This window comes from Canis lupus, chromosome 1 (genome assembly GCF_011100685.1).
Source record: "Canis lupus familiaris isolate Mischka breed German Shepherd chromosome 1, alternate assembly UU_Cfam_GSD_1.0, whole genome shotgun sequence".
NCBI classification, from domain to species: Eukaryota; Metazoa; Chordata; class Mammalia; order Carnivora; family Canidae; genus Canis; species Canis lupus.
This window is the reverse complement of record NC_049222.1, coordinates 776,150-801,800: the sequence shown is the minus strand read 5'-3', so window position 1 is coordinate 801,800 and position 25,651 is coordinate 776,150. Positions and strand designations below refer to the sequence as shown.

General features: G+C 57.8%; 1 protein-coding gene across 1 annotated transcript in view; it reads left to right on the top strand.

Moving 5' to 3' along the window:
• The window catches only part of KCNG2 (potassium voltage-gated channel modifier subfamily G member 2), a 55,437-nt gene that overhangs the window by 26,417 nt on the left and 3,369 nt on the right, over positions 1-25,651 (top strand). Inside the window, 9 exon segments of the mRNA XM_038525704.1 lie at positions 2,473-2,647; positions 2,844-3,015; positions 3,017-3,079; positions 3,081-3,313; positions 3,316-3,338; positions 25,231-25,399; positions 25,402-25,521; positions 25,524-25,547; positions 25,550-25,650. Coding sequence (XP_038381632.1) covers positions 2,879-3,015; positions 3,017-3,079; positions 3,081-3,313; positions 3,316-3,338; positions 25,231-25,399; positions 25,402-25,521; positions 25,524-25,547; positions 25,550-25,650 — 870 coding nt within the window. The 5' untranslated portion in view covers positions 2,473-2,647; positions 2,844-2,878.

Sequence of the window (25,651 nt, the reverse complement as noted above, 5' to 3'; positions counted from 1 at the left end):
CACAGAGCAGGAAGGTAACCGGCAGGACGTTGGCATCGTGAGGTTCACAGGCACGGTTCATTAAATAGCAGTAATTCCTACAGAAAGACCCAGAAAAGCAGCCCCAGGTAGTGGTTTCAAACTGCTTTTCTTTCTACAAGGAGCAGATGCTTCCACTCTTGAATCTAAGAGCGCGGTGCGGAACAGGCGCTGAACAGTCCTCCGTTACCAGGACAAAGGCATGCATGCCTGAAACCTCAGGTGACAGCCTCCTTTGGACTCTTCTCTGCACATTCCTGCTTCTTTAAAGCTCCAGGAAACCCATGTTCCAAACACAGAGCTGGCCTCATGTGTCTCAGATGTCCGAGTGCAGATCCTCCAGGATCAGAGGAAACAATGCAGGACCAAGTAGCTTCCCTGGGAGGCGGCAACCCCAGGAATGCCAATCTGGAGTGACCAGGGACGGAGTGCAGAGCCAGTCAGCCAGCGAGCCCCCTGGCGGGACCAGAGAGCTCTGGAGCCCTCACCCCAGCTTCTCAGCCCTGCGGACACTGAGTCTCAAGCATCTTTGGTCCATGCTGGGCAGGCCGGGAGGCCCTGGCGGCCAGAGAAACCCAGGCAGAGACACAGGTGCTGGCAGCTAGGAGTCCACCCAGTGTGTGCACAGGCTCAGGGGGACATGGAGCCAGGGGAGCATGAGACCTGGGGGACGTGGGGTCAGGGGGGACGTAGGATCGGGGGGGGACATGAGACCAGGAGTACGTGGGGTCAGGGAGACTTGGAGACCAGGATAATGGGTCCAGGGGGAGGTGGGGGCTGGGGATATGGGGCCAGGGGTATGTGGGGACTGGAAGTGAGACCATCCCTCCGCGGTGGCCCTGTGGACGTGTGGGCTGCTTTCCAACCCTGGGTTGTGGGGATGTCCAGCGTGTTGCCGGGGTCAGCACACGTGGTCTTCACTGGGGATTCTCTGCCACGCTGGGTGACAACCATGAACGGCATCACCAGGGCTGGCCACATGCCTGCAGGCAGCTGGAGAACCTCGGCTCTGGACTGAGCGTGTGGTGCTAACACGTGCGGCAGGGACAGCACGCACCCACCACTACCTCCCACCTGAGAGGACGTCATAGTCTCACAAACCAAAATTCTAACCTCAAAACCACTGTGTTGGGGGCGGGGGCTTTAAGCTCCACACCCCCACTTCCCAGCCGGAGCCAGGCAGGAATCTTCTGATCTGCCTGGAGCGGCAGCTGGGTTTTCTCCTAGTAGATCCTTTCCAGAGGGCAAAGCCCAGCAAGGGCCTGGTAGTTCATGTAGCCAGCTACTTATTGCCCCAGCCACGAGCGAGCCTGCCAGCACCCCCCACCCCCAACCACCTGAGCAGATGTCTTCGTATGTTCCAGGACGAACCTCTGCTGATCTGAGGGTCTCTGTGCTGTTGGGAATGAAGCTGAATGTCTTTCTATGATGTGTAAACCCTATTTCTTCCTTTCCTATAAACTTTGGGACAATTTTCCCATTTTTCTGTTGAGCTATCATCCTCTTAAAATCAATGGCATTTAGATGTCCGTTCTGTCCCACGTTGGGAAGGGGGTGTGTTCAAGTTGCTACAAGTGACCGCATCTTCTCTTAAGTCAGCAGGAAGTTGACTTTCAAACACTTTTAGGGTGATGGAGTATTTAATTATATTTCTAAATGTATATCCTGGGGGAAAAACTGTTTACCAAAGTTTGAGGGTCTAGGGGATCATTCAGTTCTTTTCATGATGATCCACACACCTACAGATAATGTGGGGCACACATCTGAGCTGCAGAGGAGGTCGTCCTGCTGCACAGGTTCAGTGCGACGTGCCAGGGGGGTCAGAGGGGGCGGGACCAAAGCAGGTGGGGCCCAGGGGGCTTCCAGCAAGTCTTTCCTGGAAGGTGGGTTCCCTCTGGGTCCCTCTGGTGAAGCCTGATGTACATGTTCCTGTCCCATCTATGACCTCAGCACTTCAGGCGCCGGGGTGTGTCGTGCGCAGAGGAGCCACCTTCCCAGCTGCCCAGGGAGCTGCAGGCAGAGGCGGGAGGGTGTGCCTAGGAGTGCCGTGTGCCGCCCCCACAGGGCTTCCCCGATGGATGGCTGTGGCTGCTGTGGGCCTTGTCACGTCACTAGGGAGGTTCGGTGAGTGAGTCTGGGGTGGCATAAGCTGGAAGTCAGGGCCTCGGATCCCTCAGTCTTCCCTTTGAGGAAGCAGCAGGAAATCTTGGCAGCAAGTTTCCATGAACTAAATGATGAATTGCTTTCTAGTAGGTGAGATCTTGCTCGTTTAACACAACTTCCACATTCCCCCAACCTCTTGGCTAGCCACTGTCTCTGAGAAGCCCTCCCAGCTGCCCCGGACCTTTCTGGGTGCCATCCAGAGCACCCTCTTGTCTCATATAGAGCTCCCCTCTGTCCCCCAGACTGGAATTCCAAGGAGCCCTGTCCTCAGGGTTGGTGTCTGGCACACAGGTGTTCATGAGGCATTTCCCGACCAGAGGCACAAGTAGGCACAAGATGCAGCTTGGCCATTTTCTCTCACATGGAACCTCCAGCTCCACTTTCCAAAGCCAGTGTGTACATCGTCCCCCAGCTTGCTGGAAACTCCTTCCCTGCCCTTCCCCCTGAACCTTCACTGGAGGAGCAGGTGAGTCTGGCCTGAGGGGGGCATCACCAGGGCCGCCATCCCTCCAGCGCAAGGGACGTGCGCTGAGGCCAGGGCGTCCTGAACGGATCTGCGGTACCAAAGGGGCCCGCTCTGGGGTGGCCTGTGGGCGTGGGACGACCGGGCTCCGCACCCTCTGTCGGGTGCCCCGCGGCCTGACGCCCCTGTTCCTTTGCAGGCGCTGTGTCCTGAGCGTGGCGGGCACCCTGGGCCATGGCCCTGCGCCCTGAGCCCGCGGGCGGCCGGCGCGTGTCACCATATCGTGGGCGGCTGCAGGGTGCGCCTGGCTGTCCCCTCGCGCGCCTGGAGCGCCTGCGGGCCTGCCGAGGCCACGGCGAGGTCCTGCGGGTGCCACGAGTTCTTCGACCGCAGCCCGTGCGCCTCCCGCGCCACCGCGGCGCTGGCCTTGGGCGCCGGGGCCTCCGGGGCATCGACGAGGGCGCCTGGGGCGCTGCTGCCTCCGCCGCCGCCTGCGCCGCCGCGAGGAGGAGGCGGAGGAGGCGGCCGAGGCGCGCGGGGCCGCGGGGAGACCAGGGGGCGCGGGGCACGGCCGGCGCCTGCGGGACCCGCTGGACGACCCGCGCTCTTCGCCGGCGTGTCCGTCGCCTTCGTGGCCGCCACCGGTCGGCCTGTGCCTGGGCACCATCCCCACATCCGCGCGGAGGAGAAGCCGGTGAGCGGCGGCCTGCAGGCGGGGCGCTGGGGCGGGAGACCACGTGGGGGTGGGGGAAGGGATGGAGATGGGGCGGGGGTCGGAGGAGGTGGGGTGGGGGCGGAAGGGGGGAGTGGGGGTGGAGCTGAGCCCGGGCAGACCTGGTTCCCAGCGGGGGTGGCTGTGGCCAGGGCAGAGGTGGGGGACAGCCGGGCCTGGAGGCAGCTAGGCCCTGGGAGAGCAAGCTGAGCTCTAGCCTCTGACGCCCCCCCCCCCCCGCCCCCCGCAGTGCAGCTGACCCGCGGCCCCAGAGCACCCTCCCTGCTCTGCTCAGAGCACCCACAGTGAGCCTTCCCAAGGAGGCCCACAGGCCACCCCCAGCTGGGCGCTGACTGGTGGCAAGCTCCCCGAGGTGGCCTCGCCTACAGCAGTCCCTCCCCAGAGCTGTGCCATCAGGCCTGGCAGTGAAGACTTCTGACCAGTTCATGAGGCCTGCAGAGCTGCCTGCTGGAATCCCAAGTGCTGCCATCTTGAACCAGGGGGACGTGACCCCACATTCTTGGGGGGTTTTAGAGCTCAGGCAAACCCAGGGATGGCTCTGCTGATGCGCTGGGGCACGTTTCTGAGCAAATGGCAGACTTTCTGCCACACTGTGGTCTGTGCGAATGCCAGCTTGTGTGGCACATGTTCCTAGGTGAGGCTGTAAGTTACCTGCGGCATGTCAGTGTTTGTGCACTGAGGGCACCACAGAACATTCAGGAAGGATTCAGGAGGGCCCTAAAGGTGTGCTGTCTGGGCAAGAGGGCTGGGACACAGGAGGGTGCAGTCTGTGAGGGACAGTCACATGTTGCCCTGCCTTTCCTCTTCTCCACAGCCCCCTGCTCCCACCTTCCAGCAATGGGCAGACCCAAACCCCCTCCTGGGGCCGGGAGCTGAGATCAAAGCCTCAGAGCCCTTCAGAGGTAGCAGGGTCTGCGGAGCACACCTGCTGGGGTCCTCCCATTACCCAGAGACACAGTGAAGAGGTGAAGGGAAACGTCCTGCTGAACTGATAGCTGTTAGCTGGCTTGGAGCCTGGTGACCCTGACTGCAGATTAAATTTAATCATACATTTTAGGTAATTGGTTTGGTTCTCTTCATTTGGAGGTGTCGCTTCCAGGTGCCTTCCCTTAGCACCAGGTCTGATTCTGCTTCAACAAGACACTTCCTGTGTTTGGATTTTCTAAATGGCAGTAACTCCATACATTATGCAGGAGAGGACGCATTTACACAAGAATCCAGACCCAGGAGAAGGTAGGGTTGCCAGATTCCTGGCATCCTCTGGGGAGTAAGCTGGCCTTTGTGGAATCCTGATAGCAGCCTAGTGGAGCAGTCTGAGGGCCTCCATACCTCGGGTTCCTGTTTGCATTCCTCAGCCCGCTCCTCCCCACTTCCCAGAGTGTCACTTCACACTAGCCAGGCACTGTCTTCTCCAGTCAGCAGTCACCCCAGCGTGAGCTCAGGGTAGACTATGCCCCCTCGCAGCCCGTTGCCGGCAAGGGAGGGCTGTGGAGTACCTGGCCCAGCACGGAGCAGGTGCTGAATAGAGGAAGTGTTGTCAGTACTCGGTGTATTGGGTGTGGTAAGATATACATAGACTTTCCCCTGACCATTGTAAAATGTGCTGTTCAGTGGTTTTAAATACCGTCCCGTGGTGCGATTATCACCACCCTCCGTATCCAGAACTGTCCCTTCTTCCCTAGGAGGAGCACCACATCCAGGTTCATCCGCGTGGTAGCAGGTGCCAGAATGTCCTTCCATTTCAAGGCTGAATTCTATTTCACTGTTATGTATCCACCACATTTTATTTGTTCATTTACCTATGGACAGGTGGGTGGCTCCCACTCCGGGGTCATGGCATGTAACGCTGCTGTGAACATTCATGTAAAAACACCTGCTTGAGTCCTTGCGATTATTTTGGGTGAACCTCCAGGTGTAGACTTGCTGGGTTGTATGGTAATTCTAGGTTTACTTTCTTGGGGAACCTCTGCACTGTTTTCCACGGCAGCTGCACCACTGACTCTCCAGGCACGGGGCAGATGGGATGGACGGCAGAAGGGAACAGAGAAACTTGGGATATTGCGCCTTTTCTTGTTGGGGTTTTCCCAGTAGAATTTAACTTGAAAGTCGCAGGGCTAAAGTATTTTCTGTATGTGTTTTCTGGTTTTAAATAAGTGGTTAAGAGATTTTTTTTTCATTCTGAAGGCTCCCAACTGAGTCCTCCAAGGCATGGGTTGGCAGGCTTTGGGCCCCCGGCTCTGACATCCGTGGGCCTTTACAGGTGACAAGCACACCCGCCCTGCTCCTTCTGCACCATATTCACCTGGATGTTCCTAGGAAAGGCCCCAGTGTGTTCTGGAAAACCATGTTGGGAGAGCAGGGCGTGTCCTGGAGAATTGTAGGTGAGCTGAAATAGTTCCCTCAGTCAGCTGTTTGCTCTCTGGCAGCACTGGTGTCCACAGTTATTGTTTTGTGTTGGCCTGGAGATGCGGAAAGGAGAGAAACCACTGTCTTCCCCTCGTATGAAAGGGATTGGAGCATGGTGGGCTGCGTGTGATTCCCGGGGCTGTGAGCACATGCACAGGCTGAAGGATGCTCGAGGCAAAATACAAATCCCGTCTGATTCCACTCGCACAGGGCACCTCGAATCACCAAATCTGCATGACAGAAGGCTGGGTGGGTACAGGAGCTGGGCAGGGGTCGGGGGCTCTGGACCGAGGGAAAGGACGGTGCCTAAGTGTGGACGTGCCCGATGCCGCTGAGCTGTGCACTTACAAATGGCAAAGGTGGTAAACATGACGTTCTGCATATTTCACACGTGGGAAGTCAGTGGCTCAGCTGTGTGGGCAGGAGAGGGTGGCCAGGGCCCTGGGGGGTGCCCAGCGGCTGGCCCTTTGCCCCCAGAGTGGTTGACAGTTGTGTCTGTCTATCTTTCCGTGTACTCCGCTCCTTCTGGTGCTGGTCAGCATCGGGGCAGGCACAGGGTACGCGGGTGCAGCCCCGGGCGTGGGGAGACCAGGTTCACCTGGTTCTGCAGTTGTCCCATCACAGAAGAGTTTCTGGCTTCCTGATCTACAGCCCCGAGTATCCCTGTGCTCCCCATGGGACACAGTCCAGGGGCGATGCCTCACCCTGGCCTGCGGTTGGGGGGGGGGCCGCTCCTGCACCACACACCTGGAGCCTGGGTGGGAGTGCCTGGGGACAGGTGGGTGGGTCTTGCAGTCTGTGTGGGCGGGGCCTGAAGATGAGTGGGTGGGGCATGGATGGGGTTGGGGCTGGTGCCCAGATGGGTGGGTCTAGAGCCTGTATGGGCAGGGCCTGGAGCCCCTTGCCCAGTCAGGCCAAACCTGAAGTAGGCTCTGACGCCCAGGATCACAGGCACCACCTCACAACATCCTGAGGACCCTGGGCCAGGAGGTGTCCTTCCCAAGGTTTAGCTCTCCCACCACAGTGAGACAGTGAGTCTTGGGAGCCCCTGGGGGTTTTGCGGGGCTTCTCCAGAAAGGCTCTAGGGGACACATAGCCCCCTCCTTACTCATTTCTGCCTCCTGCTCCATCCCTCTAGGATGAGGAGGGCCCCTGAGTGTCCAGACATAGGTGCAGGAGCACCCGCAGCCACCAGGGCCATGACCCCGACTGCCCCAGAAGGACCCTAGGCCAGGCTGAGCAGGGGCAGGGGCTGGGCCCGGCCACTGTGTGTGCCCCACATGACCCCAGGGCTGTGAGTGCAGCCAGGGCTTGAGGACCCGAGGGCCCCTCCTCTGGCCCCTTCAGCACTGCCCCAGGGCTTAGCCCAGGCCCCCAGCACCTCTGTTCTGACAGTGACAGGGTGGCACTTCGGTCCCTTGTAGGGGCCTTCACCCACAGGTGCTGCTCCTGTGACAAACCTCATGGGCTGCCTGGGGGAGAACCCACATGTCTCCCCTCACAGTCCTGGCCCCAGTCTCCCCAGGCGGAGACCCCGGCATGGGAGGTCCCAGGGAGGGCACTGGCCTCTCCTTGCAACTTTCCAGCCGTCAGGACATGTATGCTCCTGCTCATGGCATTCCTCCATTCTCATGGTCTCCTTCCTCTGCCTCTCACTCTTGGGGCTCTGTATCCTGAGGACCCAGGATGACACCAGGGCCCCAATCCAGGAGTGTCCCCAGGGGACTGGGCACGCTGCCATCCTGGCCAGCTCTGTGGTCAGACTGCTTGTGCTGTGCTCACACTCTCAGGCTGAGCAAGTGTGAAAACCACATAAAGTGGTCGCTGGGCGCCGTGGGTCAAATGTGCACCCTGCAGAGTGTCCAGAGTGTCCAGAAAAGCGCTGTGGTCTCGCCAGCAGGTGAGCATGTGGGGTGGAGACCTTGCCGTCAGGCGTGTGTCTAAGCGCAGGACAGAGCCGACCAAACTCGAAACACGCTGCAGTCCAGGATCATTTGCTGGCAAAACCCTGGCTGCATGTGGCTGACAGCTCTCCAAACCTGAGGAGGAGGCATGCTACCTTGCACCCCAGCATCTCGGGTCCACCCAGGCCCCACCCACGGTCCTCTGAGCCCCTAGCCCCCAGGGCCATGGCTGCCAGCATCTTGGCTCCCACCTGCAGGACCCCCAGCGCGGCACACAGAACCCACCCTGCCTGATCCCAGAGGCCTGTACCTTGAAGTGGGTGCCCTCCGCATCCCCCCCCATGCGCACCCTACACACACACCCCTGCACACCCGCTACGAATGGGGTTCGTCCCTAGTGCTGGGTCCACTGGTGGCTCGCTGCCATCCCGAGCCCTAAACGTTCTCACGGCCAGGCTTGGGGGGCATGTGCTCAATGGCCCCACCCCGTTTGCAGGGACAAACGTCCATGGCCAGAAAGGTGCGTTCAATTCTCTGACCCCAAAAAGTATTTTTTTTTAATTTTTATTTATTTATGATAGTCACACAGAGAGAGAGAGGCAGAGACATAGGCAGAGGGAGAAGCAGGCTCCATGCACTGGGAGCCCGACGTGGGATTCGATCCCGGGTCTCCAGGATCGCGCCCTGGGCCAAAGGCAGGCGCTAAACCGCTGCGCTACCCAGGGATCCCCAAAAAGTATTTTCTAAACCGGAATATGCCCCATGCGCACCGTGCTTTCCCACAGCTCCTACAAGAAGTAACGGCGGTGCTGCTAATCCAGTGACACCCCGCTTTCCAACCACCCTGCAGGGGCTTCTCTCAGCGGGCAAGTAGATGTTCTAGTGCCGGGTGCTTGGCCAGAGCATGGGATCTGTGCCACCATGGAGTGAGGGGGGGGTTACCGCTTTTGCCGTGGAGACCCCAGGCCCCCAGCTGAGGATCCTGCCCTGCATCTCAGTAGGAGCCCGAGCCAGAGGCCCTCTGTGGCCTTCACCTTCAGGGTGTAGGAGGCTCTGAGAAGGCGAGAACAGCATGCGGCTACCCCGTGAGCATGCACCCTGATTACTGCGGGAAAAATCAGGAAGCAGGCATTGACTCTCCTGTGAGTTTGGGGTGACAAGGCCACCACGGCCACAGAGTGACATGTTTTTTAGGGCCTCGCTGGCCGGACATGGCCGGGTGAGGCTGAGGCCGTGCCGGATGTTGGCAGTTGTGAGACATTGGTTTATCTCAGGCTTCTGGGGGAGGCCTCAGAACTGCTGAGGACGGGGGATGGGAATTTGCGCTCCAGCTAACAGCTGTTGGATACCTCTTGTATGGTGGCAGCTGGGGTGTCGCTGGGAGAGAGTGCTGAACTCCCTCGGTGGCTGGCCCTGGGGACTGGCCATGCATAGCAGGCTGTCAGAGGACACGGTGTCTCGAGGAGGGTGTGCCTGTCACAGCTGTCATGTCCCTTCACCCTGTGCTGGTGCTGGGCTCAGGCTGCCTTTCTCTTGCATGCTTGCATGACTCAATCAAGGCCTGTATAATTAGTTATAGATTCCACGACTGTGATTTCAGCCTCAAGTTTGCTGGGAACATTTTGGCAGCAGCATCTAAAGCCGGTGACAAAGCTTCTATGGCATGTGGCACGGCAGCCATTTGTGGAGTTGTGCCAGATTCTCAGAGTCAGAGCTTCACTCTGAGCCAAACTAGGGTTTTGCAGGGAAACAGAACCAGAACCAAGGCAACGGAGCCTATGTCTCTGTCTGTCTTCCTGTTGGACAGAAATGTCTGACCTGTGCCCACCCTCCGTGGTGTTTGGGGAGGACAGGCCTGGTCTGCACACAGGCTCATGGCGGCGGGGACTCATGGATCACCCCTGGAGTATCACCCACATGTCCTTGGTCCAGATCCCATGAGACTTTGGCTACAGACTTTAGAGCTGATGCTAGAACAGGAGACTTTGGAGCTGTGGCCTAATGTCAAGGTGATGGTTTGAGGAAGTCGGGCCTTGGGAGGTGATGAGGTCATGAGGGTGGAAGCCCCGCGATGGGATGAGTGTCCTTATAAAGGGGCCTGGAGAGACCCTCAGCCCTTCATTGGGAAGACTTGGTGAGAAGACGCTGTGTGAAGAGAGGCCGACCCTCAGCACTCCTGAATCCACTGGTGCCTTCAGTTTGGGCATCCAGCCTGCAGAGCTGCAAGAAATAAATGTCCATTGCTTCAGCCCCACTGAGTGCTTTCCTACAGCCACCCTAGCGGACATAGCTGGCGGGTGGAAGAGGCCCCCAGCTCTGAGCACAGGCACCGGGGCTTTCCTCCTGGGAAGAGGGGCTTTTCCCATCCACAGTGGCCTCAGAAAGCAGTGCTGGCTCGGGCCAGACCACAGGGCATCCCCCTAGCATGCAGGGCTGGTCAGTGGGGCACACTCAGTAAAGGGGAATGCTGTCCTGGCCAGGCAGCCACAGGCCCAGGTGAGGCCTGTTCTTTGCTGGACGGAGGAAGGTAAGACTGACAGGACCTGCCAGGCCGTGCGGGCTTCCCCAAGGGCACAGGGATGTGGGGTGCAGAACAGCAGCAGCAGTGCCCCTGGTGACCTAAGGAAGCCACAGAAGAGAGTGGATTTGGTTGGTTGATCTTCCCATTTGCCAACATCTGACCCAGGAATCAGCAAAACCCAGGGTCCACGTGGGGAGCGGGATGTGCCTGCCCGTGGAGGCTCTCATTCTGGTTCACCTTGCTCTTCTGGAGGGTGAGCACGGTAGCCTCCAGGGCCGCTAAGACAGGCAGGCAGGCACCGGGCGGGATGGGTGCCCCAAGGAGTGCTCTCACACCAGCGGGTTCCTCAGCGAGGCGGCTCTGCTCCTGCCCTTCCCGGTTGCTCAGGCGCCAGGCTGCGAGGGCTCCAGACCCCCAGATCCCAGACCCCCAGGGCCAGGCTGGTGCTCCACACTCCGCTCCAGGGCCTCAGGCTATCATCGCCCCACTTTGAAGAGACCCTTTGGTGAGGCCCTTACAGGCTCTGGACACGGCCAGGAACGCCAAGGGATAAATATAAAGCTCAGGACATTCTCCCTCCATTTCTGCACAAATTTGGCAGGAAAAAATGGGGGATTTGTATTTTGGATTTGTGCTTCAGTCTGAAAAAAAAAGAAAAACAAGACTTGTACTCAAACGCCTAGAAGACAGGCTACAAGAGTCTCCTCTCAATAAGAGCATTCTTTAGAGCAGTTTCAGGTTCACGGAAAAATTGAGAGGCAGGGACGGAGATTTCCCATAGACCCCTGCCCTGACATGTGCAGCCTTGCCGTTGTCCACACCCCCACCCTGACATGCGTGCACCCATCACCCTGCGGAGCCCCCAGGGACATGTCATTCACCCCCGAGCCCACAGCTGCCACCTGGGCTCTGTCCTGGTGCCGTCCTTTCCCCACGATGGCGTCTTACTGGTGGTTTCATTGCCCCAGCCTAGGGTCACACAGGACGTAGCTCTTCACACTGGCTTCTTCCACTTCCTGACGTGCCCTCGAGGTTCCTCGGCATCTTGTCTTGGCTCTAGAATATCTCTCTTTACTACTGAATAATGTCACCTCATCTGCATGGACCAGTTTATTTATCCACCACCTACTGAAGGCACTGCGTGGGCTTCTGGGTTTTGGTAGTCATGAATAAAGCTGCTGTAACTATTGTGTGCAGATGTAGTTTTCAGGTCGTTTGGATAAATAATTAGGAGCATGACTGTGAGATCAAAGGATAAGAGAACATTTGTGTTTTGTGAAAACCCCACACACCGTCTTCCAAGGTGGCTGCAGTGTGTTGCTTTCCGGCCACAGCAGGCAGCAGGTGCTGTGGTTTCACATCCTCTACAGAATTTGATGTCATCAGTATTTTGGATGTTGGTCATTCTAACAGGTGTGTGCTGCTATGTCATTGTTGCTTTACTTGCACTTCCCTGCAGGGGCGCCTGGCCGGGGGAGGGGTGCGGGGGGGCTCTGTCGGTTGAGTGTCCGATTCTTGATTTAGGCTTCGGTCGTGATCTCGGGGTCCTGGGATCGAGCCCCGCATCGGGCTCTGTGCTTGGTGATGAGCCTGTTGGAAAGTCTCTCTCTCTCTGTCGCTGTCTCTGTCTCTCTCTCTTCCCCCCACACACATGTGCACGTGCTAATTCTAAAATAAGTCTTCAAGAACAAGCACATCAGGGGCAGCCCAGATGGCTCAGCGGTTTAGCACCGCCTTCGGCCCGGGGCATGATCCTGGAGACCCAGGATCGAGTCCCATATCGGGCTCTCTGCATGGAGCCTGCTTCTCCCTCTGCGTGTCTCTGCCTCTCTCCCTATGTCTCTCATGAATAAATAAATAAAATCTTAAAAAAACTACACACACAAAAAAACCAAGCACATCTGCATTTCCCTGACAACGTACAACCTGACACATCCTTCCCTTGGTGCGTCTTATGTGAGAACGCGGTCAGGCTCCCAGAGCCAAAGCTGGCCACACTCAGGCCCACCCTATGGCTGAGGCCTCCAAGACTTTAACCCTCAGACTCATCTGCCCTGCGCGCCCAGCTCTTCGTCAACTGTAGTTGGCATTTTCCTGCCCCGTGCTGGCTCCCAGAGGGGCTCCCGTGGCTGCTGTCACTTGGGTGCTGGGGGAGCACGGGGCCACCCTCACTGATCCAGGAGAATGCCTGGCTGTCCTGTGTGTTCCCACTGGGCTGGGGGGTGACTCCCAAGCGCGTGGGCGCAGACCCGCACTCTGGCCCCAGGGCTCCTCTACCATCATTTGCACAGGGGCTGTTTCTCTGCGGACGACACCAGGTGTGGGAAGCTCTGGAGGTTGCATGCAGGGCAGCTGCAAGGCCCGAGACCTACCTGTCCACCTTGCCAGCCCTAGTACCTCATCCTGTACCTGCAGGAATCTCAGAGCTGTTGAGATAACAATAATTCATGCAAATCACATCAGACTGTGCTTCGCACACAGAATTAAGTAAGTGGCAGCAACTTTTACCTTTCTGCACTGAGGAGGATGCAGGGCGCTCAGGGATGGGGTGGGTGGTGAGAAGGCAAGCTGCTTCCTGCAAGCTGGCTGCAGGGGAAGGGGGAGCTGACCGAGGAGGCCGCTGGGGCGGGACATTGCACCTCGCTGGCCATCTGTGGGGTGCTCCCACCACGACGTCCACCTGTGCCTCCCCTCCTGTGCGTGGCACTGCCCCCTCCCTCTCAGCCAGGGGGAGCCCCCCGGCCTGTCCCCCAGTGGCACGGGGAGAAGGTGGGCAATGCTCCCCCCAGGCTTCCCCTGCTGTCAGCACAGGTTACAGACTCCCTTGTCCCCCTGCAGCTGCTAGCACGGGAGCAGCTCCGAGAATGCGCAGCGTTTATCACAAGTGAAAATAGAAACTCTCTGCACATTTGTGTAATCCCATTGCCACCCAGCATTTCTGTCACGGGACTGAACTATTTTGACTTACGAGCCATATTCATGAGGGACCTAAATTTCTCCAAGCGCAGGCTCATCAGGTGTCACCCAGTTGGGGGAAGAGACCTGAGAATTCAGACGATTTTAGGCTCCACTTAAGCCTGAAATATTAAATGTAACAGGAAGGGATGTTGATAATAATGAGATGTTAACTATTCTAACTCAGCCTACTGGCTATTCCCGAATGAGCCTGTGCTGCTTATTTAATCGAACATGTTGACTGAGCCGTCAGTAGGGCCTGGGGTTGGGACCTGGACAGGAAACACGCTGGTGAAACCCGTACCCTGGGGGTCCTGGACCGCTGAAGGGCAGGCACTGTCCCCGCAGGCTGGGCTCTCAGCCCTGTCCAAGGAAGACTCACAGTGTGTGACTGGAAATGTCCAGCTCGAGAAATAAGCTGGGTGCTTCCCTGAGAACTGGTGTGTGGCCTCCGGGCTAGGGAACACAGCCGTCAACCTCGTGCCCTGTCCGGGGTCGGGGGTCCTGTCAGGGGTTGAGTCCTGTCTGGGGTCAGGGGTCCTGTCTGGGGTCAGGTCCTGTCCGGGGTTGGGTGCTGTCCCGGGGTCGGAGGTCCTGTCCAAGGTCGGGTCTTGTCTGGAGTCGGGTCCTGTCCAGGCACTGGGATTGCCTCCCGGGTCTGTCCCCCACCGGCCCCCAGGGCAGCCCCAGTGGTCCCCAAGCTGCCTGGAGAACATCCTTTGCTTTCGACGTGTATCCCTGACTGTCTCTCGCTCTCTGTGGGAAGCGTGGAGGGCGCAGTGCATTGACGCCCAACCATGATGTTGGAAGGCAGCGCCTAGGCCCTGGACGTGGCAACATCTGAGCAGCTGTGCTTGTTCCCTCCTTGCACCTTTTCCCAGTACAGTCACAGACTCCTCAGGAGGGGACCCGCAGCCAACCAGCCGCATTAGGGACCTCCCCCTGCCCCCTGCATCTTCCCCCTGCCCCTGCATATTCCCCCTGCTGGCCCTCCTTGGCCTCCCCCGCAGCTGCCTCCCCTGCCCCTCTGTCCCATCCTTTGCTCCCATCACCCCCAGCCCCTGGGTGGCCTCTCCAGGGGCTCTGCCTCCCACCTCCAGGCCTCCTCTGTGCAAGCCCCTCCATCTGCAGCCTCTGCACCTGTCTTATCACCATGGGCATCGGGAGCCGCCTGCAGCACAGCATACGGCAGCACATCCCAGGAGGAGCCATTTGTCTCCTCACCTTGCATGGGCAGCGAGAACAGCCCATGGTGGGTCCTTGTGGTACCAAGTCCTAGCGTCTGATTGGACAGCTGTGAGTGATGACAGTACAGCAGGTGTCAGTGAAGGCAGAGGGCAGGGTCCTGCCCAGGGAGCAGCCTCAGCATCTGGGAGGGGGCTTAGTGCAAGGGAAGACACGGCCGTGGGTGATGCAGGCGTAACCGCCAGCCGTGGGCCAGGCCATTGCAGAACATGTTCTCGGGTCTCAGCCTCCCAAGGGCACCTGGGGTCACACGTGCTGGGGAGGCGGCCTGGCCTGGCCGATGTCTGATGGTGGTCCCGGGACCAGCTCCTTACGGGGCTCACATGTTAGGGGCAAGTCCAGGCCCTCTGCTCCATTTGTTTCCAGCTTTACTCCCAGTTTTGCTCCTGCAGCTCCGTGTAACCACCTGTGGGTGCTGCCCCACCCCTTGACCCTCATCTGTGACCTGTCCCTCCCCCAACCCCAGGCTGACAGGTGGGGATTCTGTTCTGCATCTCATTACCAAAGACAAGAAAAACCACAGAAGCGTTTTTCAAAATATAGCATTTATTTCTAATAAGCCTTTAGTAAAATTGGCATAATCAAGCTCTTCATCTAAAAAAACATAAAATATGAATGGTAAGATAAACATAAATGTTCTTTTGGCCCATGAAGTTCTAAGCGATTAAAGGATTCACATAAATGGTAGACAGAGCCCTGTGGAAACAGAGGTGCAGCCCTGAGACCTTGTGCACTTCGGGATACCTGGACGGGGGATTAGCAGGTCCACTTCCCACACCTCCATGCGGCCCATTCCTCATGCACCCTATGCACCGCTATGCAGGCCGCACATGTCAGTGATGCGCATGCATCCACTAGGCCCTGCAGCCCTCGCCGTCACCAAGTGGGAGGCTTTTCGAATTTGCTGCATTCTTTGCAGGTCAAATGAAAATCCAAGAGAATTAGCTGAATAGTTATTATAAATAAATGAGTTTGTTAAGGAAGCTGGCTTCAAAATAAATATGCAAAGATCAGTCACTTTTTCATATATCATCAGTAATAGAAAAGTTAGTGGAACATCTATTCTGGTCACTGTAACAACAAAAACATGAACTAACTAGGAATAATCTTAGCAAGAAAGGTTCGATGCCAATAAAAGAAGCAGCAACGTTAACTCTACTAAGAGACATAAAAATGGGTAAATAAGGAGAGACAGACACATCATGTTCTTGAATGAGAAAATCACTCCCCAGGTTAATATATACATTTATTACACTCTCAATAAAATATCAGAACCTAACAAAATATCTTTAAAAAGGGTGGGTACCCTGGGTGGCTCAGTGGTTGAGCATCTGCCTTTGGCTCAGGGCATGATCCCCGGGGTCCTGGGATCAAGTCCCGCATCGGGCTCCCTGCAGGGGGCCTGCTTCTCCCTCTGCCTGTGTCTCTGCCTCTCTCTCTTCTCTCTCTGTGTCTCTCATGAATGCATGAATAAAATCTTAAAAAAAAAAAAAAAGAACCTAACAAAATAACCTTAAAAATCTAGAGAAATGCAAACAGAATACTAGTTCATAAATTCCGGAGAACACGGGACGAACTGAATGAGAAGCACGCACCCCAACACCAACTGTCTTCCTGTGTGACAAACTCCACCAAACCCAGTGCCTCGCGGCCGCCGCTTCCTGACCAGTGGTTCTGAGGTCGGCACAAGCCTGGGTCACCGGAGGTGTCCGCGGGGCACCTGCATTTGGGTCAAGGGGCTGCAGACCTCCGGCCGTCCTGGCCCTAGTGGCCCCCCGGCATTTCTCATGGGGCAGGAGCTTGTTGCCCCAGTGTCAGGGCCCAGCCAGAGTGACATCGTGAAAAGCTCTAGTGCACCCAGGCCTGAGCTCGACTTCCTGGGCAGAGTCCCCTCCAGCAAAGAGCAAGGGGCCATGAAGGTCCCTCAGGAGCCCAGAAGGTCCCTCAGGAGCAACCACTAAAACTAACAAACCAAATGAAGGGCAGTGGCTGCAGATCGTGTTGTGCGTGTGCACATGGCTGCCGCCGCTCACATTCCACAAGGACACCGGGGACCCAGCTGCACCCCACACACATACCCACAGCGCGGGGTGAGCAAGTGAACGGATGTCCGGGGTACACGCATGTCTGCAGCTGTGACACTCTCACTCCCCTCTCAGCACACAAACCATGAGGTGCTATGGGCCTGGGTTTGTGTGGAGACCCTTCCTGGGTGCAGCCCGCCCAGGACACTGCTCAAAGAGGAAACCAGCAGCTGTGGGGTCGGACCTCTGCAAGACCAGGCTGCGGAGACTTTCTCTCCTCACGAAGACCCCACAGAACGTGAATCGACCCCATGCTTCAGTGGAGACGACCTGAAACGAGCACGTTTCATTATTCCCACGAAAACGACTCTGTGTTGAACAATCTGTTCTGCTGAGTACGTGTAATATTCTCCTACTCTTCTATTTGCACAAAAGCCTTTTTCCATAGATAGTTGGGAAGAATAAATCTCAATTCAGGTCAAAGCCGGATCGTGTAAATTCATAGTGACATGAGTTAATAAATATTTTCCCTCAGGAGGCTAAAGAGAAAATCTGCTCAGAGTCCTTCACGAACGAGTAAGTCAACAAGGAGGATCCACCCTCCGTGGTGTGTGGTCGGTGAAGGCGGTGGAACACACAGCTTCGGACGCGGCTTGGCTGCCCGGTTCTGCCAGTGGCACAAGGTCTGTGAATGACGAGCCGGGCGGCAGCGTCCAAAAAACACAGGGGCAGCGAAGGGACACGGCCCGCTGTAGGACTCGAATCGCGCACCAGGTGACGCCGGGGGAAGTCTTGGAGGGGGCCCTCCTGCGTGCAGGTGACGGCATTCAGGCTGTGGCGCCTGGGGGCCCTTACTCTGTGGCTCGAGGAGGAGCCAGTCCCGTCCTGTGGCCTTCACCCGGCCGCGGACACGCTGGTTCGTCCACCGAGAGTCACAGCACAGTGTGATGGGATCGGTGGAGCTCCGTGGCCAGGCCACCAACTGGTGGATGCTGTCAGTGAGAACAAGGCCGGGGAGGCGCCGTGGGCGACCTCTGCTGCGGGAGACTGTGCCCCACAGCCTCACAGTGGCCGGGCAGGGCGGGGAGACCGGGTCGTGTGCTCGGAGCATGATCACGGGCGCTGGACCCCGCAGCGCTGCTCTGGCTCCCATCTCTGCGCCCCCTGGTGGATCTGCTCCATGTGCAAAAGTGCTGACATGACGGGTGCAGTTTTCCGTGTGAATGTTAAACCTCTGCAGCTGCGTGGAAAGCTTGGCCATCATGGGGAACGGCTCGAGGTTCTGCGGGGGAACTGCTCTGCTCGCCATCAGCCGTCATAGCAATCAAGGGTGAGGACGGAACTAAAGCTCTGCAAACACGCGGAGGCTCCAAACTTTGCCTCCCAGCACCCATGCTTAGGAGGCACCCAAAAGATACGCCTCAACAGAAGGTTGGAGTAAACCATGTTGGCGAGAGACACCTGTTCAAGTTGGGCACAGCGGCGGGGACACTACGGATGGCGGCCTTCAGCAGCAGAGTGTATGTGCCCACGGAGGTGGGCTGGGGGTGGATGGAACCCACCGGCACCATGATGTGTGCACATCTGGAATTCGTAACAGAAGCACCTAAGCGATGTTGGGGTGAGGACACAAAACCTCAGGAAAAACATCTTATGAGGGAGAAAGATGTAATAATAGACTATGCCCCAGGCCAGCAGTGACATGTGTACATTATCTTAGTAGTTACTGCTCTTACCCCCAACAGGCGACATGGCTATTTTTGGAGGAAGGGGATCGTGGGTGTGAGGATAGTGAGGGGCAGCAATGGCAGGTGTAAGGAGACCAGATCCTAACACAAAGTCAGCAGAAGTGGACAAGGCTCGTGTGCCTGAGAACGGCCAGATAGACCTGTTATTTGAAAGTACGGAAAGAACTGTCAGAATAACCAATTCAAATTGAAGATTATTGACTCCAGGACATAAGAGTTGGGGTGAGAATATTCTTTTTTTTCCTATAACCCTGTTAGTATTAATCCAGGTAGGTTTTTAAAAATTATATGCATGTATTAGTTTTGTAAAACAAAAATTTAAATTGAAAAAATGCTCAATCACCAAAACTCACCCAAGAAGTGAATAATCCAGGGGCACCTGGGTGGCTCTGTTGGGTGAGCGTCTGGTTCTCAATTTCTGCTTGGGTCATGATCTCGGGTCATGAGATTGAGCTCCCCCGTCAGGCTCCCCACTCAGCCCATCACCCCCCTCCCTCTCAAAAGGAAAAAAAAAGTGGATAATCTGAATAATCCTATGCTAGCTACAGATTTATTTTTTTATTTTTTATTTTTTTTAGCTACAGAAATTTAATTGATACTTTGAAACCTTTCAAAAAGAAAACCCCAGTCTTGGGTCGTTGCTTCGGTAAATTGTACCAAAACCTTAGAGAAGTAATATCATCAGTTCTGCACAATATCTTTCAGAAAATACAAGAGGAGGGAGCACTCCCAAGTTGCCCTGTGAGATCAGTACTGTCCTGGTACCAAACCAAGGACGTTGCAAGTAAAGGTAAAATGCAAGCCAACATCTCGCGAACATAGATGCAAAATTCCTCAACAAACATCAGTAAATCGTGTCCTGTAATTTATAAAACGAGTAACACCTCACGACCAGGATGAGTTCCCGGCTCAGCATCTGAAAATCGCCGTATAATCTATGATATTAATTCACTGAAGAGGAGGGTACCTGTGCAGCTCTGCGGGTAGAGCGTCCGCCTTCAGCTCGGGTCATGGTCCCGGAGGCCTGGGATCGGGTCCCACGTTGGGCTCCCTGCTCCTGGGGAGGCTGCTGCTCTCTCTGCCCCCCACCCGCCCATGCTCGCACTCGCGCTCTCTCTCTCTCTCAAGTAAATCAATAAACTCTTTAAAAACACACACTGAAGAAGAAAAGCCGTCTGGTCATCTCAATAGATGTAGAAAAAGCATTTGACAAAATTCAACATCCATTTTGATTCCAATAAAAACTTCCCCCAATCTAGAAACAGAAGGGGATTTCCTTAACCTGGTAGAGGACACATATTTTAGAGACTTCCAGCTGATGCCATATGAAGACAGAGGAGACACTGAACACTTCCCCCAGGAGTGGAGCAAAGCTGACGAGGAAAGCAGGAGTCCTGGGCAGGCAGCGGTGCGCAGACGGAAGGAACAGGCTACAACTGGAAAGAGAGAAAACTGTATGTGTTTTTTAAATGCCCACAAAGCCGCGAAAAAGCCTGCAGAACTCCTGAGTGAGCACACTCATGCACCCCAGGTCTTCCCCGGGAGAGGTGACAGTGCGCGTCTGTCACAGATCCCATGTGGACGAGCATGTGGCTGACCTGAAACAGCCCCTAACTGGGAACAAGTGTACATAAGCTGGTGACGGAGCAGATGCATCCATGCAGCAAGCTACCTGGAGATCAGGGACAAACCGCAGATGCCCCGTCCCTGAGCCTCACAGCACACAGGGCCGGAAGGGCAGATGCAAAAGGCTAAATCCGATGTCCTCCCACTGGTGAGATGTGGAAGAGGCAAGGGCATCACAATCGCTGGGGGCCAGGTGGAGACGGTCTGGCTGTAAGGGGGCCATGGTGCCCTGGTCATTGGGTGGACAGGTGTGCAGTGAGCGTGCAGGTCGAGGTGGACATGCACTTCACAGGCATTTACAACACACTTGTGAGAACTGGTCACATAGATCCTCAGCCCAGTGACCTGGGGCCTGCCTGGACCCACCCAAGGCCTCCAGATCCTGGGCCTGGTGGGGCAGGGGTTACATTTGCAGAGCGACTTAGGGACAGCTCTGCAATCCTGACAAATGAGGAAATGTTCTTGACGAGCCCGTGATTCCCTTCCCAGGAAAGCCCTAGACACGCCCAACACGATACGTGCAGAATATTCCCAGCACTTTGGTTGGTTGGTTGGTTGGTTGGTTTTTTGCTTGTTTTTTGTTAACAGCAGACGGTGACACCCACCTGGGGTTTGAGACCATGCTCCAAACCCGGTAGTCAGCTTAGCAGCACTGCAATTCCCCGGGGGCAGAGGCTGCAGGCCCGGCAGCGACTGACCCGTGTGCCTACAAGTGTGTCTGTCTGTAGTGCGGCCACGGTTCGGTGACCAGCCTGCTTTCTTTGGGGCTGATCTCTGGTTCCTGGGCCCCGAGTGATGGAAGGCACCCATTTCCTGTTCCAGAAACACGACAGGCTGGGGACAGACCTTCAGCCTAAGGTCTTGGGCACCTGCTGTGCAACTTCCAGTCCCCGCTGGCACCAGGCAGGCTTCAAGGTTGACACTAGCCCCAGGGGTCAATGGGGAAGGGCAGGCCGTGGCCTCCAGCAGGAGGGGAAGTTCGCCTGAGGGACCCCATGGGAGGTCTAGCTCGTGTCCAGAGGAGAGGTAGGTGAGGGCAGCGTCTGGGCTGCCGGCTGGAGGGAAGAGGAGGCTTTGCCGGAGGGCTATGGAGGCAGGGGCCATGCACCCTGGCTGGACACCTGCTCACCTTCGGCCCTGACTCAGGCCATCCCAACCCACTCAGGCTCCTCGGCCATGGCCTCCAAGACGCTGTCCCAGGCCCTCCTCCTCCCACTGGGCCTACCCACCCTCTGTGGAAGCTCTTCCACAGGCTGTGTGGACACTTGGGGAAACCTTTTAGGAACCTCCTCCAGCCTCCCGCCAGTATCCACTGCCCCTAGGCTTTCTGGACGTGGGTCCAGCATCCTTGCCCTGACCTGGGGCCCCGGGCTCACGTTGCTCTGGGCCTGGAGGCCAGGTTTCCTCCATTGTTTGCTCTCCTGACCCCTGAGGGGGGGCACTCACAGCCTGGATGCCACCTCCCCGTTGTCTGGGCCGTCCCCGGGGCCAGTCTTGGCAGCCGCGGCCGGCACCAGCCTTGACCACCAGGGCAGCATGAGCCCGCAGCTCTCGGCCATTTCTGTAGGGACATCCACTCTGTACTGTTCCAACCATCCCGTTGGCCCGTGGCCTCTGTCTGGGCTGGGTCGGTCCCCTCAGGCTAATGTTTCCATCTCCAAACCCCCCGGGTGACATGTGAGAGGATGCCAGCAGGAGGCAGAAGAGCAGATAGCGAGGGCCACCCTCCATGCTCGCGGTGAGCCGGGCTGGGCGGAGGTTTATTTCCGACCACTTTAGACCAAACAGCCCAGATGTGTCAGATCATGATGAAGGATGGAGGCAGGGAGTGGGGGTGGGGGTGGTTCGAGTGAGCCTACAGGGTCCCTGCTTATGCTCGGGTGCGGGCAGCCGTCCCCAGGGGGCCGGGGTCTCCATCCCTCCTGCACATGGTCGAGCCCACCTGGGGACACTCACGGCTGCATGGGACCAACAGCAGGGCAGGGTCTCAGGGCCACAGTGGCCTAGGGGGCGGCTGGGGGTGCAGCATGGACACCAAACACCCCTGCACTGTGGTCCTCAGACTCTGGCAGGCGAGGGAGGCCAGGCCCTGGTGCCCTTCCCCAAACCCCCTCCCTGTCCTGAGCCTGGGTCCCAGCTGCCTCCCGACAGAAGGCCTGTGGCTGGGCTTTTCCACTGGAATCCTGTCTCCTGGCTTCTTACACCTGATGCCTGGCGTCCACGTCCTGAGGCTCTCCGTCCAGCTGGGCGTCCCTGTCCTGAGGCTGTCTGTCCAGCCCCCCATCCATGTCCTGAGGCTCTCCATCCAGTCAGGCGCCGGTGCCGAGGTGCTCAGGAATACACAGTGCATCAGGCCCTGGCCTGAAGAGTCCTGTAACTGCCCAGAGTTTGACTTAGCTTCAGCTAGATTCAACACGGGGGAATGTGCCCTTGGGGTGGACAAGCAGCGAGTCCCCAGGTTCACCGAGGCCCAGGAATGGACCCAGAGCCACCAGCCTAGCAGTGCGACCCTGACCTAGACAAGCTGGGGGTGGGGTCCCCCTTGAAGCCCCAGTGCCGTGAGCTCCCGTGGGCATGGACACAGCCCTGGGGAGATTGGATGGATGACACAGGACCAGCAGGCCTGGGTCTGTCAGCCCGGAAGCTGGCCTTGGTCCTATGGAACCTACCAGAAGGATGAGTGGCAGATGCCCTTGATGCACCTCTGCTCCTAGTTGCCTTTCTCCCAGGCTGTGGACTGCCCTCCCACTGGGCCTCGCCCCTCAGGGCTGTCCTGTGAGGGTCTGGGGTGAACAGAGCCAGGTGGCCCCCACAACACCCTCTGCGAGGGGAGCGCGGCCAGCGCCCACCCCACCCCCAGAGCTGAAGGTAGTGTCCCCGGAGAACCTGGGTCTGAGAGTGAGGCTGGCAGCTGGAAGCAGGCAGGGGCCCCCAGGGCACCCCAAGGGCCTAAGAGGGGCAGGAGTCTGGGGGGCTGCGCACATAGCAGCCCCTTGTCCTGAGGAGACGTCAGAGCCCACTGTGCCACCCCACTCAGGACAGAGGAACACAGGCACAGACTGGACATGCTGGCGACCCCAGGACGGGTCGCACTGCCCACAGAGACCCCAGGCCCCCCGGTCAGGCTGTCACCCCGCTTATCTGTAAATCAAGGGCACAGAAGCCACAGGAGTTTCTGGAATAGTCGCATACCTGGGACCTGTAAGGAGCCAGCTGTCCTCTCCAGGCCAGGAAGGCCAGTGATGCCTGGGGAGCCCTGCATGGCTCAAACACCGCCCACCCTGCAAGGAAGCCCGTTGGGAAGACCCTCGACCAGGGGGACCCACCCCGGAGCTGGGGCAAGCACTGCTTCTGATGGGGCAGAAACTGCCAAGCTGCATCCCTGCACCTGCGACCGGGCAAGCACCTGCCCAAAGCAGAGGTCTCAGGCCGACGGCTGGTCACTGAGGGGCTGGACTCACTGAGTACGCATGTCACCTGAGCACTGGGCAACTACGGGCGGGCAAACCCCGAGAGGTCGGGGGAACCTGTCTGTCCTGGGGTCCCAGAGGCCTCGGGACCAATCAGGGCCCGGCTCTGGGTAAACAAGCCCTGGGGGCCCACCCCCCGCCATGCCCTCAGGATGCCAGGGTCACTGCTGTGACATGCGTGCGGTCATGACAGTGACAACACTGCCAGTCCTCCCAGAGCTGACATCTGTGGAGGATGCAGACTCGTGGCTGCTGGCCCCACCCCAGGGAGGGCTTGGGCATGAGGTTCTGCCCCCAGAGCTTCGGGGGGCATGAGCCAGTGGGGGACAGTGGAAGGGCCCCAGTCCTCTCACTGCCGACGTCGGGCGACGCGGGAGCTCAGCGCTGCAGGCCAGATGGGGCGGGACCAGGACCCGCCTGGAGTGTACCAAGCTCCCCGGATGTGCGGGTTATCTAAGTGCTTCTGGATACCTGGTGAGCTTTCATCCATCCCTTCTCTGTCCTCTGGCGCTGGCGTGCTGTGCACATGCCTCCATTTCTCTCAGAACCCCTGGCTTGGGGTTCTGAGACAAATGCACAAGTCCCTTGTCTCAGCACGACAGGTCACAGTTCGTTCCTTGGACAGTTCCGAGCCACTCTGCAGCTCCTCCAGTGAATGTATTTGTTCTTGTGCTTTTCAGCTCCAAAACGTCCATGTGGCTGTTTTAAACGTTTTCTCTTTATTCATAATCTCCCTTGATGCAGTGGATGTCATCACACATCCCCTTCCTCCTTGGATCTTCCTCTGGTCCGTGAACACAGACGGTGCTTCTCCAAAGTCTGACACCTGGTCCTCTCAGGTGCCATTTCTATTGCCTGATTTTTTTCTCATGTATGGATCATACCTCACCGTTTCTTTGGCTGCTCTGTGGGGTTTTGTTGGCTACTAGACGTTTCAGTGTAGTGTAGAGCAATCCTGAGTAATGTCCCCCTATTCACTTAGGACTCACTACTGTTATTTTAGTGACTGCTTCAATGATTTTAGTGCAGTGTCTTCCTGTCCCTCCACACACATGCACACGCATGCACACATACACACGCATATGAACATGTGTGCACACAGATGCCACCCCTCGAGGAGGCACAGCTTGGGTCCGCCCACAACCACCCGGGGTGAACTCCCTTCCTGTGTTCCTTCACTACAACCCCTGATCCTTGAACATACCTCCTGGCTGACCTCCGTGCCACGTTACAAACGAAGTCAGTTTCTTTAGCAAGAAATGAGGAGCTGTTTTAGAGGCCTGCCCTCCCCCACCCTGCGCCCCAGGCAAAACCTCTGTGCTAGGCTCTGGAGTCAGGTATGGGGATGGTGCCAGGCTTCCCTGAGGGGAGTGGGGGGGCGTGCGACGGAGGGCCGAACAGAGGGCCGGGGTCCTCAGGCCAGCCTCTCCCCACACCAGCCAGGGACAGGGTGGGGGCTCGGTGTTCCTAGAGCAGCTCGGGGCAGAGCTCCATCCCAGTGCCCCCGGGGTGGGGACGGGGAAGGAGGTGCCCCTGGGTGGGGACTGGGCGGGAGGTGCCCCCCTTCTCAAGCACACTGTCCCAGGGAGGAGGGGGTGCAGGGAGGTGAAGGGAGGCCTGTGTTCCCAAGCTGAGCTAGGGGTGGGGAGGGGGTATTTCTCTGGCCTTTTAAAATGAATTTTCGTACATTTTCTTGAATAGATGTTACATTTGCTGTTTGCCCTTAGGCCTGTTTCCAGAGGCTTTAATGGTTACTTTTAATGATTTTCTCCAGTTGTGCTGGGGAACGGGTCAGCCGAGCTTCTCTGGGCTCCCAGGCGGGACACCAGCCACTACGGAGATCTTTTTGCAGGGGGACTGGGCCCTGCAGCTGTGCGCCCTCCCGGTCGGGGTCGAGGAGGACCCCGGTGCATGACCTCTCCTCCCACCACCTCATCCCACCCTCTCCCCGCAGGGCGAGTGTTCCCCCAAGTGCCGCGGCCACTTCGTGGGGGAGACCGTGTGCGTGGCCTGGTTCTCCTTCGAGTTCCTGCTGTGCTCACTGCAGGCGGAGAGCAAGTGCACCTTCCTGCGGTCGCCGCTCGACATCATCTACATCCTGGCCATCCTGCCCGTCTACGCGTCGCGCTCGTGGGGTTGGTGGCCGGGGGCGCGGGCGCCGTCGCGGGGGGCGCGGCGCTGCTGGAGCTGGAGCGCGCGGGGCTGGGGCTGGGGCTGGCGCTGCGGCTGCTGCGGGCACTGCGCGCCCCTCGCTGGGGCTGCGCTCGCTCGGGTCACGGTGCGCCGCTGCGAGCTCGGCCTGCTGCTCCTCTTCCTGTGCGTGGCCATGGCGCTGTTCGCGCCGCCCGTGCACCTGGGCACCTGGGCACCTGGCC